Here is a 17,244-nt window from a genome sequence, read left to right as displayed (position 1 = left end):
TTTAGGAGTAAGCTGTTGAAGGTCATCTACACATTTTACAACTGGAAATCTCATGTCTGCTCAGATCTCCACATCATATTGAGACACCGTACTGATGGACAGTGCTCCGCTCTACCTGGCTTCCAGGGTTAATAGGTGACAGGATGATATAGTCGTCTCCGTTGGATGCTTTCACACGCGTCCCTCTCAGCGTCTGGGTGCCGGTCTTGCCGTCCACCGCGCTCCTCCGTTCTCCCCACAGGATTCCCGCTCCGCTCCCTCCGTCTGAGCCGTTGACTAAAACCCTACGGCTGGTCCGGTGCTCGGGCAGAGGTGGAGGCAGTGGCGTTTTGTCCCCCCTCTTGCTTTTAGCCGGGGAAACTGGAGTATCATAGTAGTTAGAGGACTTGTAAGAAGGATGATGGATCAGTCCCTCAAAGTTGGACTTAGCAGACGGTCCCGTACGCCAAACTACCACTGTGATCTCACTGAGACTGTTTCTGGAGCGAGTGAGAGATACAAGAACAAAAGAAGGAAGAGAAGCAGATATAAAGAAGAGCTGAGTGTTTTTGTACTTGACTTAGCCTAATATTAACGTAAGAGACCTTTAACAGGTTTCAACAGCTTGATTGTTTCAAATATATTTTTGGAAACATTTTACTACTTGCAGATAATATATTAATGAATTAGTACTTAAAGAGAAAAGTAAAAGCACTTTTAAAAAGTGTAATAATTTCAAATTAAAAGACTGACTTTACAGTACATTGCATAAGGAATGATTGACGACAGGCTGTTGAATTGTTAGAAAATAATGCACACCTGAGGTTGTAATGTGTTATAGTGTTACAGTGTGTTATATGTACCTAATAGCATGTGCGAGTTGTACACACTTCCAGTGTTTGACCGTTTGACCGTTTAACTGCAAAACAGTGTCCAACTGCTGCAAACCAGCCTGATCCGCTGGACCGCCTGAGAGAAGAAACACACACATGCTGGGTTTCCATGGGCATAATGAGTTTTATACTGTATAAACTATATTCTGTCCCCTAAACATAAGCTCTACCCATCACAGATACTTTCTGCATTTTCACATTTTCAAAAAACATCACTTAGTATGATTTATAAGCTGACCAAAAAATGTCCCCACAAGGACAAGGATTTTGGATATTGCCATATTTGTATGGACATTTGGACACACACACACACACACACACAACAGTGATTTTAATCAGCTGTGACTCATGTGACCTGACAGACACTCACATGACACACATGACACTTTAAATGATGACATAACAGCGAGTTTTAATCAGCTGTGAATCATGTAGCCTAAAACTCACACACACAGTGACCCATGTTTGACTGTGATGCTTAATAATCCATGACTCAGAAATAACACACATTCCCAGCCTTCAGTTCAGCAGCATCCTCTGGCACACACACACACACACACACACACACACACACACACACACCAAACACATAGAGCAGGTCTTGCCTGGATCGACTGCTTGTATACGAACAGGCGAGTCAGAGCAGATGGTGAAGCCGAAGCCGCCCTTTCCTCGTAGAATGGTCACCTAAAGCACACACACACACACACACACACACACACACTCATGAGTACAACACACTGCCATCTGCTGGAACAGGTAAGACACTGCAGCTGTCTGTCAGAGAAGCAGCAACACACAAGTTTATTTGTGTCTGTGTTACAGAGATTTACTTAAGCAGTAAAGTACAAAAGCTTGTGCTATAGTATAGCTAAATGCCATATAAGGTTCAACACACAGAGTGACTATATTTACAATATAGTATTGCATCGCATATAGTATGATATATTATGGCATTGCATTTATGAAAAATATTTATGAAATATTTTTGAAACATTTATGAAATATGAAAAGAAAAAAAGTCACTTTACATTATTTTATTTAGAAAATTCATTAAGAGTGTGATTTAAACAGAATTATTATCCATTATGAGTGCTGCACTGTTACCTGCTGAACAGCACAGCTGTGACTAAAATTGCATATTTCAGCAGTATTTATTCACAAATTCACAAACTTTGTTCACAACGTTTTCAGAAGCGCAATATGGTGACGATGGTGAAAGGAGGTAAGCCAAAGCTTGAAATAAAATATAAGTGTGTCATTTAATGTCCACTCGTTTATTGCATTTGTAGTCAATGGGGATTTGTTAAACTTGTATTTTTAATTGATATGAATTATTCAGCAATCAGAAACATGTTACTTATGGATATTAATGCATAGGCATTAATGCATTGAGTTTTCACACAGCTCCAAAAATCATACATAATAAAAATTGAAAAAGCTAGCCTAATTATTTTTTATGTTGTTTAATATTGTTGTATTTCTCTCTTTCCAGTGCGAACGGTTGTGGTGCAACAACAGAAGGATATGGTGCATCCTGTTTTTGGAGGTATACAATTTGTGTTAATTTCACACTTGACTATTAATTGTTTTAAATTAAATTGGCTTTGCCAAAATAAAAGGTGAACATGGCATATTTTCTGCATTTTGGGTGATTTGTCTGCTTTTAAAGGCATCATATTTTCTCAGTCAGTTAAGATACAGTATAAAAGCTTGTGTAAGCACCATTAAAATCTACTTATTTGTTTCATGTACTTTTCAGTCCAATGCTGTCTGCGGAAATACACAGTGTTTAATGGTGTACATCTCTGACAGTGCTGATAATCTCATTAAGCATTACCAGCTGAGTGTCTGGAACGCAATACACTGAACGCAATACATATGGCAGTGGTATTTAAACCTGGTCTTGAGGACCCCCTGCTCTCCCTTATTTAACACCCCTGATTCAGATCATCAGCTTGTTAGGAGAGAGCTTCATTAACTAAGAGAGACATAAGCCCTATATAGTAACTGTTAAACACTTTTCCCCCCTAATTTTCCATATATTTGTATTATTCTCTGCACATTTGAGAAGAACACTTTTAATAGCAAAACAACCTATTTGCAAATTAGCATGAATCACATTGATACATTTTACAGTGCTACTAGCCTGTTGTTGTCACAGTTATGTTCAGTTTTCACAAACTTTTTAGTTTGTTTTCATTCGTCTCGTTGTCTTAGTTTCTCGCCACTCATCTTTTACCATGGACAGTTCATCATTTAGTTCATCACCATTGCATATTTAAGTTCACTCAGCGTTTGTTGCGTTTAATATGTTTACATATGTACTAAAAATGTAAAGTTTTTTTCTTTCTACGGATGACAGTGTTAATAAAACTATCCCCATTCACACAGATTCGCAAAAATGGCAAAAAATAAATAAATAAATAAAAAATTATGTACAAACCCGATTCCAAAAAAAGTTGGGACACTGTACAAATTGTGAATAAAAAAGGAATGCAACAATTTACAAATTTCATAAACTTATATTTTATTCACAATAGAATATAGATAACATATCGAATGTTGAAAGTGAGACATTTTGAAATGTCATGCCAAATATTGGCTCATTTTGGATTTCATGAGAGCTACACATTCCAAAAAAGTTGGGACAGGTAGCAATAAGAGGCCGGAAAAGTTAAATGTACATATAAGGAACAGCTGGAGGACCAATTTGCAACTTCTTAGGTCAATTGGCAACATGATTGGGTATAAAAAGAGCCTCTCAGAGTGGCAGTGTCTCTCAGAAGTCAAGATGGGCAGAGGATCACCAATTCCCCCAATGCTGCGGCCAAAAATAGTGGAGCAATATCAGAAAGGAGTTTCTCACAGAAAAATTGCAAAGAGTTTGAAGTTATCATCATCTACAGTGCATAATATCATCCAAAGATTCAGAGAATCTGGAACAATCTCTGTGCGTAAGGGTCAAGGCCGGAAAACCATACTGGATGCCTGTGATCTTCGGGCCCTTAGACGGCACTGCATCACATACAGGAATGCTACTGTAATGGAAATCACAACATGGGCTCAGGAATACTTCCAGAAAACATTGTCGGTGAACACAATCCACCGTGCCATTCGCCGTTGCCGGCTAAAACTCTATAGGTCAAAAAAGAAGCCATATCTAAACATGATCCAGAAGCACAGGCGTTTTCTCTGGGCCGAGGCTCATTTAAAATGGACTGTGGCAAAGTGGAAAACTGTTCTGTGGTCAGACGAATCAAAATTTGAAGTTCTTTTTGGAAAACTGGGACGCCACATCATCCGGACTAAAGAGGACAAGGACAACCCAAGTTGTTATCAGCGCTCAGTTCAGAAGCCTGCATCTCTGATGGTATGGGGTTGCATGAGTGCGTGTGGCATGGGCAGCTTACACATCTGGAAAGGCACCATCAATGCTGAAAGGTATATCCAAGTTCTAGAACAACATATGCTCCCATCCAGACGTCGTCTCTTTCAGGGAAGACCTTGCATTTTCCAACATGACAATGCCAGACCACATACTGCATCAATTACAACATCATGGCTGCGTAGAAGAAGGATCCGGGTACTGAAATGGCCAGCCTGCAGTCCAGATCTTTCACCCATAGAAAACATTTGGCGCATCATAAAGAGGAAGATGCGACAAAGAAGACCTAAGACAGTTGAGCAACTAGAAGCCTGTATTAGACAAGAATGGGACAACATTCCTATTCCTAAACTTGAGCAACTTGTCTCCTCAGTCCCCAGACGTTTGCAGACTGTTATAAAAAGAAGAGGGGATGCCACACAGTGGTAAACATGGCCTTGGCCCAGGAACAGGAACAGCACACACATTGAGGATTATCATGAAGGTGGCTTCATGGACGATACTTTAAAGGACTGGAACTTCCTTTTGGTGAAATTGTCACTTTTTTCAGAAGTACTACAGTCATGATTTTGGGTTTTAGACTATTTAAGTTGCTGTTTCCAGAGTAATATTGCAGTCTCTGTCAGAAAACCTAAAATGCTTTATTTTTGTACCGATTTTACTAATTGTACTAATTGTGTGAAACCCTTTTGTTGAAATGCTGTCCAAAAATGAAGTAAAATGCTGTTGTTAATTATATGTGTTGTATTATTTGAAGACATTGAATGTTCTAGAGCAGTACAGTAAGTTTTATTCAATAGCTCAAGGTCTAAAATGAATTAAAATTTGAAGTTTGTTCAACTCAATCAACTGTCTTTTTTAATGTAAATTAACTTAAATGTTAAGTTAACACAACTTGCTATTACTTGGTAAATTCAACTTGTGTTTTTCAGTAAAGAATGTTGAGTAAACAAATATATTTAAGTACCTATAACAAAGGATTTCTTGTTAGTTTTACATAAATTTGCTTCAAGTTGGAATTTACTTAAAAAGTGTGATGCAAAAATGGTGCATATGTATTTTAAGTAAATCCAACACATCATTTTATTCAGTGCTGCTTAGGGCCCCTAAATGTGAGGGCCGGCCCTGAGTGTGAGAGTTTTACAGACGGCAAGATCCAGCACATCTGCAGAGGGTGTTTAAGCCTCTCTGTGTGATGACTGATCCTTACATGAAATGAAGGGATTACAGCAGAAATCTGGATTAAACAGAGAGAGAGAGAGAGAAAGGGGGATGGAGGGGTGAAGAGGAGAGGAAAGAATGAGAGGAGTAAAGAGGAGAAAATGACAGGATATAATACAAGTTGACAAGAACACTCATCCCTTATGCTTTTCATTTACTGCACTTTCTTTTCATCGGATCATACACTTTCTCCATGCAAAGTAAATGACTAGATTGAGTTAACATCTGAAGAGAAAACTTTTATATTCTGAGCTATCGTCTCTCGCAGTGAAGCTCTTCCACAGACAACCCAGACTCACTGGAAACATTTCTGCAAAATTAAATTACATTGACTTGCATGTTTTGTGACACTTTCAAAGCAAAAGGCACTAAAAGATGAAAGTGAATCTGGCTTTTATTATGTTAGTTGTTGTATGTATCGCGGTTGTTCAGAAATTAATTATTCAAAACAGTTGGAAAAATGAGATGTCCAGTGAGTGATGTTAAAATGTCACTACTTACAGAACACTTACAAGTATACTACTACTAGAACATTAATATTAGCATACTTGAAGTCTCCCTGCCCCTGTAGTCATTAATTTTTCCCTTAAAACTCATCTTTGATCACCAAAATTACATATTTAAACATTTTTTCCTGTGAAAAAAAATCATGCCTTAAAATAGCTTGAATGTAACTCTACACTCTTGCTTCATTTAGTATACGCGGATCTATGAATATGATAATTAGCCCCGCCTCCACTCACTCGCACAAGCTCAGACTAGATCCACTCGGTCAACTTACTGAGGTAAATGATATCACTTTTTACAATGTCAGACACATAACTGTAATTAATATGATTAGCATTTTGCTTGACTACGTTATCAAACAGCAAAATGGTCGTTATCAAACGTTCTTCATCTCAGAGTCAGACAGCTGCTTTCTAACTATCAGTATCCTTACAAACGCTTTGATCAACTCAGAGGCTTATAGTTCATCATAACATCGTAATATTCATCATACTCCCGCTATATTGCTAAATCTACATGATTTTTCATATCAACAGAAAAAATATACCGGGATAACCTTCTTTTGAGACTCCCTTGTGCGGTCAGGTAATGATATGCTAAAGCCCGCCCACACGTTGACGTGATTGGTTACGAGGTAGTTTGTGACGTCAGAAACACCAAGCGATTTCAAACCGTGTTTTTGAGACTGTCTTTAGATCACTGCCGTTTTAAAGGGAAAACACTCAGCAATATGAATTTGCACATGGTTTGTCTTAAAGCGTGTTAAAAACAACATATAATCAACATTACCAACATGATTTTCACCACAGGGGGACTTTAATACATAAGTAAAGTTCAAGTACAGTATATTTTTAAGTATACTTATTTGTAAGGGCAGAAATGCTGAAAGATGAATGCACTCACTTCAACAACACCATTAACTTCAAAGCAGCATCAGGGATGTTTGCCAGATTACTACTAGGATAAAACCAACATTTTCTGCTTTAGGATTCTGGCGCCACCCTCTGTGCCAACCTATTCACAGACTCTATAGAATGGGACTTTTTACAACCAAATGAGAGGTCGAATTAAAAAGAAAAAAACAAAAGCAGGAAAGACAAAACTTCTACATGCATGGAAACCCTGGCGACCCTGATGAGTTCATAGCTGCGTTCAGGCACAGTTCTTTTTAAAGCTGCACATTACAACACAAAGCCTGGACCATAAAAAGCACACAGAACAAGCTCTCAGAGGGGCATCGACCGGGCACTGAAGTCTATTCAGTCCGTCACTTCACCTCCACTGGGAATTCAGAAGGTTTTTTCCCTCTCTGCTTTGTTTAAAAAGTGGGAATAGAGGAGGAGGACTGCCTCCTGTTAGTCCTGCATGAAGAAGCACCTAAAACTCTGAAAAGAAAGAGTGATCAGGCACTGCCTCGCTTCTCAGGGTAAACTATAGTAGGGAGCGGCCTGATGAAAGTCAGTTTAAAGGTCCCGTTCTTCATGATCCCATGTTTCAAACTTTAGTTAGTGTGTAATGTTGTTGTTAGAGTATAAATAAAATCTGTAAAATTTTAAAGCTCAAAGTTCAATGCCAAGCGAGATATTTTATTTAACAGAAGTCGCCTACATCGAACGGCCAGTTTGGACTACATCCCTCTACTTCCTTCTTTAATGACGTCACTAAAACAGTTTTTTGACTAACCTCCGCCCACAGGAATACACAAGAGTTGCGTTTGTAGAGTGTGTTTGTCGCCATGTCGTCGAAACGCTGTTATTTTCATCCCGCAGTCCAATCACCGGGTCTGATTCCGGCTCAAATTGATAGGGTAAAATTAAAGACATGTTTACAATAACACTGAGCGCGTGCATCTCCACGTTATGGTAAGAGGCGTGACCTTTCCGGACAAGGAGCGCTAAGCTGCTGTCGAATCACAACACAGGAACCGCTGGCACAATCAGAACTCGTTACGTATTTCTGAAGGAGGAACTTCATAGAACAAGGAAGTCATCAGCCCGTTTTTATGACAGTGGAAACAGCGGTATACAGATAAGTAAATTATGTGAAAAATACTGTGTTTTTACACGCGAAACATGAACACATGTTATATTGCACACTATAAACACAATCAAAGCTTCAAAAAAAACACGAAAAACGGGACCTTTAAAGGTGATAAAAATGAATCATTAATATCATTAATTTTATTTGGCCATTAGTTTTCCCAATGAGTAGTCATCAATGGAAGTTTAAACTATTTGTTTAAAAGTTTAAATCCCTGTCCATCTGCAGTGCATACAAAGTTTCAAAGTTCACCAGAATGTCTCTGCATTCAGTTTTGTCCCACTAGAGTGTCCCAATAGAGGTAAAAACTGTGTGTGAATGTGAGAAAACGCTTTATACCACACCTAAAGTACAGTCCAAGTACAGCACATTACCTAGAGTTGGAATTAGGGACCAAATTCTTATTTCACAATATGAGAAGTTTTATTTCATGATAATGATATTTCTATCATGAGAACTCTCAGAAGATTTTAACACGGTAATGGATATGACAGTGGAGCTGGAGGAACTCTGACAGTGTGCTGCAAACTGCTATAGTGAACGCTAAACCGCCATTTAAATGTTGTGAGCAGCTCATTGGCTGCAAATGCGACATGAACCAATCAGCTTGTGCCAAGTAGTTCACCTTCAAAAAACTTTTTGCTGATAATTTACTCACCCCCATGTCATCCAAGATGTTCATGTCTTTCTTTCTTCAGTCGAAAAGAAATGAAGGTTTTTAATGAAAACATTCCAGGATTATTCTCCATATAGTGGACTTCACTGGACTCCAGACGGTTGAAGATCAAAATGTCAGTTTCAGTGCAGCTTCAAAGAGCTTTAAACGACACCAGACGAGGAATAAGGGTCTTATCTAGCGAATCGATCGGTCATTTTCCAAAAAAATGTAAATGTATATGCTTTAAATAAACAAATGATCGTGCTTCCGCTTTCCGTATTCTTCAAAACTCCTACTCCTTCCCTATTCTACTTATGGAAAAAAACGGAACTGGCACTGCCAGTTCTTCGTATTCTACAAGCTTTTTGAAGAATAGGAAGTGCAATTTTGGCGGAAGCACGTGCAAGGTGATCATTTGTTTATATAAAGCATATACATTTACATTTTTTTTTTTAGAAAATGACCAATCGTTTCTCTAGATAAGACTTTTATTCCTCGTCTGGTATCGTTTAAAGCTCTTTGAAGCTGCACTGAAACTGTAATTTTGTTGGTTGAGATTGTTATTGTTATTGTTATGACCACAGGTGCACGTGTGCACACCTAACGCGTCTTTCCGCGCTCATGTGCAAAGGAGTTTCTTTGAAAGGCGCGCGCGCGAGACTGAGCGGAATGCGGGAAATGAAGTATACCAGGGCCCTAAATTGTAATGGACTGGAGCTCACGGTTCACATCGAGAGAAATGGGAACGCGGGGGCACCGCGATGCGAAAGGGCACTTTCACTTTCGCGATCAAAGTGCATGCCACTGATAAGCTTTGTAAATGCAGTATTACAGTATATATATATACATATCAATTAAACGCGCAGGTCTCCTCTTGTGTCGCCGGTCGAGGCAATAACTTTCGTTTCGCTTTTAGATATCTCTTTTATAGATGCCATCAATGCTAGATGTAATTACCGAAATCAAAACAGTCCATAAACTACAAATCCTCTCAAAAACTTCAGTCAAGCCAGCTCGCGTGTCAACCTGAGAGATCCGCCTCCTTACCTTAAAGTGTCACATTTCTCGGTTTCTGAATGGACGGTTTGGCTTGATTGACAAACGCTAACGTTCGGCCACGATTTATATACCATCGACCTGTCGGGCTAAAACGTTAGCACGCTGTGATCGATTGCAATTGGAGATCGCATTTCCTGTTCACATCTGCGACAAAACAGTTGATTATTTACGAACAAAAGCTCACAGAAACGTGAAAATGGTCTCATTTGAAAGAAAATATCCTAAGCTAAAAGATGATATATTGAGACTGGTTGAAGCAGCCCTTATCAAAAGTGCGGGGTCGATTTCTGTCTTTTCAAAACTGCGGGGGCCAACGCAACAATCTGCTTCTCTAAAAAATGATTCAGGGTACCTGTTACCAAAACTTAAATAAATGAAAGGTTGCAAGGTAAAAATTATAATTTATTGTTTTAATTAAACCTTTTAAGTTGCAAACATTAATTTGTAGAGTTCTGTTGACACAATAATGTTGATCATTACATCAACTTAAAATCGTCTGTAATTTAAACTCAAATTTCTGCATTAATTGGCTTTTTTTTTTTTAAATTAAGTTGTAGTAACTTAATGAAATTGTCTTGATAACTTCGGAAATTAGGATTTCTGGTTCCCAGCATGTATTGCATAGGACTGGATAAGGAGAATAAATCTTGAAGTGAAGTGTGAAGAGAAGGTAAACACTATGACTCATAAGCAATGACTGTGCTAATGTTAGTGATAAGTAATATCTTACTTGTTCATTAAATATACATGTTAAAGCTAAAGAAGATGTTTAGTTTATACATTTTTGCAATATTACTTGAAATGTCTTTACTAACTGATAAAAGACTATTTTTAGGTGCACTGAAAGGAATAATATTAATATACATCATCTGTGCACGAGGTAGGCCTTAAAAACATCAGCCAATCGTTTAGGATCATTATTGGCCCTCTGGCTTGTCAACACTGCCTACGTTCCTTTGAGAGACGAGCGTGGCTGCGCGCTCAGTACTTTCCAATCAAGGCCCTGATGCAATGTTTTTGTCAGGAGACAGGAGTAACAACGCAGATTATAGTTACCTGCGGTGTCCGACATAGAATCCACTAACACGATACACAATGCCGGTGGTAAACACTCGTGCACATCGAAATACTGTGAAGGAGGGGGGTTGTTATTGTGCGCTCATTCAAAAATATAACAGGTTTCTACGATGAAAAGATCCTCTTTGACCTTTAAATAAGTTATACAAGCATGTGCTATGATAGCTGTTGATTTGTACTGAAATAGATCATATTAATTGGTTCCAGGGCTACAACTCTGGTAGTTTGAGAGACTTAAATGTATTGAGTAATCAACTTAAAAAATTGTGTTTATGCTACAAATTATTAAGTTCCTCTAACTCAATGTAGCTTGTTGGTTGAACATGAGAGTTTCATGACAGAACTTTGTATTTACTTAAAAATTACAAAATTATTTACATTTTAATCTTTAAATTAAATAATAATACTACTAATAATAATAACCCAGGGGGTGGGGGGGATTCAGGACTTTTAATTATGAGCTGAAATACACCAGGAATCTTATTTTGAAATGTCTTTATGACTTCCAGCGGCTCTAAAATATGCACTCTATAAAACATTTAAAAGATATTACAATAAAAACACCATAAAGAAATTGTTATAATTAATCAATAGTCGATCATAAGCAATTGCTGGGCATAAACGCAATCCTGGTGTCTGTTAAAAGATCCCAATTGCATCACCAGCAACAACGTTTTCATTGGAGTAGTGAAAAACATCTTGCCACAACGGTGTTAACGGAGGTGGACTTTCAGAAAATCAAGCACTGAACCGAATACACCCGAGGCTCTTGATGTCGGGTTTTGATGTGCAGCTGCATATGAGATGCAGAGGTCAACAGGACAAATGCCGACTGGAGTCAGAATCAGTTATTGTCAGAAGTATTCAGTGCTGTCACTCAACATATGCACAAAAGCCATGAAGATGGCGGCACAAAAACAAAGAGAGCCTACAGGGATTTATGTTTGAGCAGCCAGAGAATCAGCCGTGTCCTGTCGCTTCGGTGGAGAAAGAGCTCTCATTGCTGTTGTCCAATCAACTGGCCTTTTATTTCCATGCAGACAAACTACATCAATGTATGCTATGATCTATGGCCTACCGCTTTAGAATTTTATATAATTCGTAGCAAATTAGGTGACCGGATCGTAAGACAATACAAAGCCAGCATGCGTTTTAATCTAAATTTATGGCCTCACCTTTTTCATTCAGCACAAATCCAAATGTTACCATATAGTCGATAAAACATTTAGTAACAAAGCTTTGTACTTCAGTCGTGTCACAATGTCTAACTGAACCAGCAAGCTCAACAAAATGGGTTTTCCAGCACAGCCTGAATGCATGTGGCATTATATGCAAAGACAAAATGTTATAGTGGTACATATTATTTATATATTTTGAAGACTAGAGACCGAGTTGTACACACATCCCACAATACTTGGTACACAAAACACCGTAACGATCAATGATTATTTCTGAGTATGAATGAGAGAACTCCAGACTTCCTAAAAGTTCAACTTGAAAACAATCAATAATACATTGCAAATAAAATGGGCAAACAGTGAAAAATGCAGCCTTATTAATTATTCATGGAACACAAAAGTAGATTTTACTTGGATCTCTAAAAAAAATGAATAGTTTTGTAAACCAATATTACAAGTTTTTCTACTTTGGGATTTTCATTTGGGGACCAAGTAACATTTGGTTATTAGTTAGAGATTTATTTTCAAATGAGTACAGATGTATAATCTTCTTGTCATAAGTTAGTTTTTGAAAATATTAAGTTCAGTCAGGTCAGGCTGGAGGGCTGTTTGCAGGTACACACCTCTATGCAACAATCATAATCTCATATCCTTCTGTCGAAACACTGAAGACTGGTACTCACCCTCCACAACCTGTTCAGCAGTGCAGTGTTGTGTTTATCCTCTATCACAGGTCTAGATCTGCCTTACATTGAAGGTTTTCTAGTTGTGCTGTAGTATGTCCTCATCTCAGAGCAACAGGAGCACAGCACCTCCTCCACGGTCATTATCTCCACAAATCCTCTTTAAATCTACTTTGAGAGTTGTCTTAACTTAAATATATTAAACAATTAGACAGATCCAGAAGCAGATTGTCTTACATGTTTACACTACCCAACCACCCTACCCTTTTTTCTAAGTTATTTATAAAGTATATGGTCAGGACTCTGTGCGGGTCATTCAAGTTCTTCCACACCAAACTCTTTATGGACCTTTCTTTGTGCATCGGGAGAGTCATGCTGGGATAAAAATGGCCTTCCCCAAACTGTTCCCACTAAGTTGGAAGCATAGCATTGTCCAAAATGTGTTGGAATGCTGAAGCGTAAAGATTTCCCTTCAATCCCTGAAAAACAGCCCCATCATCATCATCATCATCATCATCATCATCATCATCCCTCCTCCAGCAGACTTTACAGTCAGTCAGGTAACGTTCTCCTGGCGTCCTCCAGACCCAGACTGACGAACAGAGGAGTGTGCTTCATCTTTCCACTGCTCCAGTCAGTGCTTTACACACTCCATCCGACGCCTGCAGCTGCTCGGCCATCAAGCTCCCGCCGCACAGTTCCTGTGCTGATATTAAAGCCAGAGGAAGTTTGTAACTCTTCAGCTGTTGAATCAGCAGAGCGTTGGCGACTTTTACACACTCGTGACCGGTTCGCTCTGAGACTTTACATGGTCTTCCTCTTCGAGGCTGAATTGCTGCTGTTCCTAAACGCTTCCACTTTCCAATAATACCACTTACAGACCGTGAAATATATCTAGCAGGGATGAAACTTCATGAAGTGACTTATTGTAAAGGTGGCATCCTATCACAGTACCACTCTTGAATTCTCTGAGCTCCTTAAAACAACCCATTTTTTCACAGATGTTTGTAAATGCAGACTGCATGTTAGCAGCAGATCCTTTAAGTCAGAGCAGCAGATCCGTGGCAGGAGCATTATCCTGCTGAAAGAGGCCACCAGGGAATACCGTTTCCATGAAAGGGAAAGGGTTCTCTGCAAGATCCTGACACTGTACTGTATATTCAAATACTGTAATGATTTGTATATACTGATGAGACTTGGGCTGTGTTCCACTCCAAATTTTTATGCCCTTCACTCACTAACTTCCCTCCATCTCAGGGACTCGGATGTGCGTCATTGCTTACGTTGCATGAGTGCCCACTACTGGCAGAAGTCGTGCATAAGGTTTAAATGACACGCACTAAGCCCTTGATCACTTGAAATTCACTACGGAGCTGATTTATTATTTATACCCCCTTTGTTCTATGATTTTGTTTTATGCACCATTCTATATGGTTATAAAATTAAAATTACACAAATGAAACAAAGTATCAAATAGTATAAACTTTGATTGTGAACATAAACATGTATTATGCGATTGAATCTCAACAAAATTGTATATTATACACTAATTATGTGATTAATTCTCAAAATAATTCATATATCCAACACTTCAGTTAAGCGTGATCTGCTGTGCTCTATATTGTGGGATATAGAGCTGCTCGAAGTGTACATCGGAGTAGACTCACTCCCTCGGCCAAAATCGAGGGGACGAGCGTCTGTCCATATAAACTTCCCTCGTCCACTTCATGACGTGGAACGCACTTAAAAATGGCAGCAGGGATTCCCCTGAGGGGAAGTGCTTAGGGAAGTTCGCAAGTGCGTGTCTGAAGTTGGAGTGGAACGCAGCCTCAAATGTTGAGTACAAACACACACTAGTGATGGACGGTTGATACTCTGATGCAGTTTTCAAAGCACTGTTGTTTCACTCGACTGAATGCATTTAATCGTTTTATAGCTGGGGTCTCAGAGACACCGAACAGAACATAAGGGTTAAACAGTTCGCCCTAAATATTTAGCTACTCACGTCAATAATTAATTATGATCACATACTTGTATATTTTATATTATTGATCAATATGTGAATCCGTCGACCAGGCTACACATGACACGAGCTGTGTTCTCATTGGCACAAATTAATTTTTTGCATTGATTAGATAGAACTGTATTGATCCCAGATTGAGTCCTCTCTTGTGTGTCACAGACTTTTTCGAACACATGCTTTTTCAAACCGTATATCCTCTGCTCCACGATGAATTGTTAGATATGGTGGAGAAAACAAGTTTGACCACCAGATGTCGCTAATGCGCATTGTGATAAAAGCTTCGAGTAATGAACCATTTTCCAGCACAATTTGATGAAGGCCTCAAACGCTTCAGAAAGCCTCGGTTTCCCATCACTAACACACACAGCTTATAGATGGCGATGAACTCGAATAGTAACTGAAATGTCTTTGTCTTACAGGGAATGGAGAGTATGTTGGAGAGACGCTGGAGAAGGATCTCAGGAGCAGGTAATCCAGTATCAAGGTAAGAGGATAAACACAGGAGATACTAGATATAAGCATGAGAAGATCTCTGAGGTCCGAGTTAAGAGTGTAGCTGAAGTGTGTGCACTTACACTGAAAGTGATGGACGAGAGAATGAGCTGCAGGTGTGGGCGATCTTTGAGTGTGTGCAGGTGTGAGCCGCGAGGGATTCTGGGAAACAGAGTGCTGAGGTGAATGGAGATTGTGACATATGGTGGTGCGAATGAGATTTGAGAGCTAATGGAGGCCAAGGTTATCAGACAATATTAACAAAAAATGTTGGCCTGTTCGTCACATAAAGCCACTGTGAAACATATGAGTCACATGGGCTTCCTTTGTGGTGCTCGACTGCCACTGAACACTGTGCTGTACATGTCATTGTCTGGGAAAAAGCAGTGTGAATAGCTTCATTTGTGTTCCAAAGGACAAAAAATAAAATTTGTTTGGAAAAGCATGAGGGTGAGTAAATGAGTGACAGCAAAGATATCTGTGATATAGTTTTAAAAGGCTGTAGAACTCAACATAAATCTACAATCAACAATTGTAATAAGATTTGATGGAATTCGATTGGTTTAGTTGGTTTTTAATGTAATGTCAGGTGATTTACAATGGTCAATCTCAGACCCTATGTCACACACAACAGAAGAAGAAAGTCGGCACTCACCGTTAAGCATTGCATATTCTCCGGGTTTGCGGAGCTGGAGACAGCAGCATGGTTTGCTGTAGCAGCTTCTGAAGAGATAAAAACCAATGAGTCGTGGGCTGTGTCTCTTTCACACACACACTTGCTACGGAAAACTAACAAATCTGAGTTTTTCAAGTTCCTCACAGTTCTCTTTGAAAGTTTAATCCTGCATTCTTGATCTTGAGATTTTTGTATTGCTTGGAGATCATCAAACTACAAAATCTCTTCTTTTTTTTTCAGCAGAATTGAAATGTGTTTGCATCAGCAATCATTATTTTCCTGTAAACCAGGGAACATTCTCAGAACTTTGGTTAAAGGGGACCTATTTTTCACAAGATGTAATATCAGTCTCTGGTGTCTCCAGAATGTGTCTGTGAAGTTTCAGCTCAAAATCCCCCACAGATCATTTATTATAGCTTGTCAAATTTGACCCTATTTGGGTATGAGCAAAAACACGCCGCTTTTGTGTGTGTCCCTTTAAATGCAAATGAGCTGCTGCTCCCGCCCCCTTTCCAGAAGAGGGCGGAGCTTTAACAGCTCAATAGCAACAAAGCTGGAGAATCTCACGCAGCCAAAATGACGAAAGTGTTCAGCCTTACATTGTTCAAACCGGAGTCGACACTGATGGAGAGACTCAGGAAGAAGTTACAACTTTTAGACGTTTCTGAATGGTTAGTGGATAAATTGATGTAGTTGCTGTGGAGTTGATTCAACTCATCCACTAGCATGTGCCGTCATGTTCATCTTTTGTGTTGAATTGACCCTCGTTTGTGAAGCAGTCCGGCGTAAAATGACGGCATGTCAACAACACTCTACTACAACAACTCTTCCTCTTCTCTAAAGCAGCCCAACATGGCCCCGCCCCCTTTGTTGTGTGTTCTTGGGGGCGGGGTTTATGTAAATTTTAGGGTTAGTGATGTCACCAACCCATGAAGAAGCTTGTTGTAGTCCCTACCAGCCATTTGTTGCAGTTCTTAAAAAGTGATTTCTGTAAAAGAAAATATCTCCTTTGCATTGAACTTTGAGCGTCGTAACTTTGCAGATGTTGTTTATGATCAAACAGCAACATTACACACTAACTAAAGTTAAAAAAGTCAAATCATAATCAACCACCCCTTTAATGTTCTGGCAAGGTTGTCTCAAAGTTATGAACAAACGTTCATCTACATCTTTTAAATGTTACTACTTGTTTCAGAACGTTCAGAGAACATTAAAAAGTAACGTTCCCATAATGTTTGCGAAATGGAACGTTCTGACTTGATTTCTTCAGCTATTGTCACTCGGTAAAGTAGTTTGTTTGTGAGCCCATGATTGTTATGTAACTGCATCGACTCCAAAAGCACAAATCTTATTGGTTGGCCAGTTTTCTT

General features: G+C 39.1%; 1 protein-coding gene across 1 annotated transcript in view; it reads right to left on the bottom strand.

Moving 5' to 3' along the window:
- Positions 1-15,883, bottom strand: part of rgs3a (regulator of G protein signaling 3a) — a 117,192-nt gene extending 101,309 nt beyond the window's left edge. The window contains exons 1-4 of the mRNA XM_048189484.1: positions 15,854-15,883; positions 1,478-1,559; positions 843-948; positions 116-479 (exon numbers count right to left, since the gene is read on the bottom strand). Of these exons, the coding sequence (XP_048045441.1) occupies positions 116-479; positions 843-948; positions 1,478-1,559; positions 15,854-15,868 (567 nt within the window). The 5' untranslated portion in view covers positions 15,869-15,883. The remainder of the gene's footprint in view (positions 1-115; positions 480-842; positions 949-1,477; positions 1,560-15,853) is intronic.
- Positions 15,884-17,244: the final 1,361 nt, after the last annotated feature.

The sequence above is a fragment of the Megalobrama amblycephala genome, linkage group LG4, assembly GCF_018812025.1.
Source record: "Megalobrama amblycephala isolate DHTTF-2021 linkage group LG4, ASM1881202v1, whole genome shotgun sequence".
Taxonomy (NCBI): domain Eukaryota; kingdom Metazoa; phylum Chordata; class Actinopteri; order Cypriniformes; family Xenocyprididae; genus Megalobrama; species Megalobrama amblycephala.
Note: the sequence above shows the minus strand (reverse complement) of the source record. Positions and strands in the feature narration are given on the sequence as shown.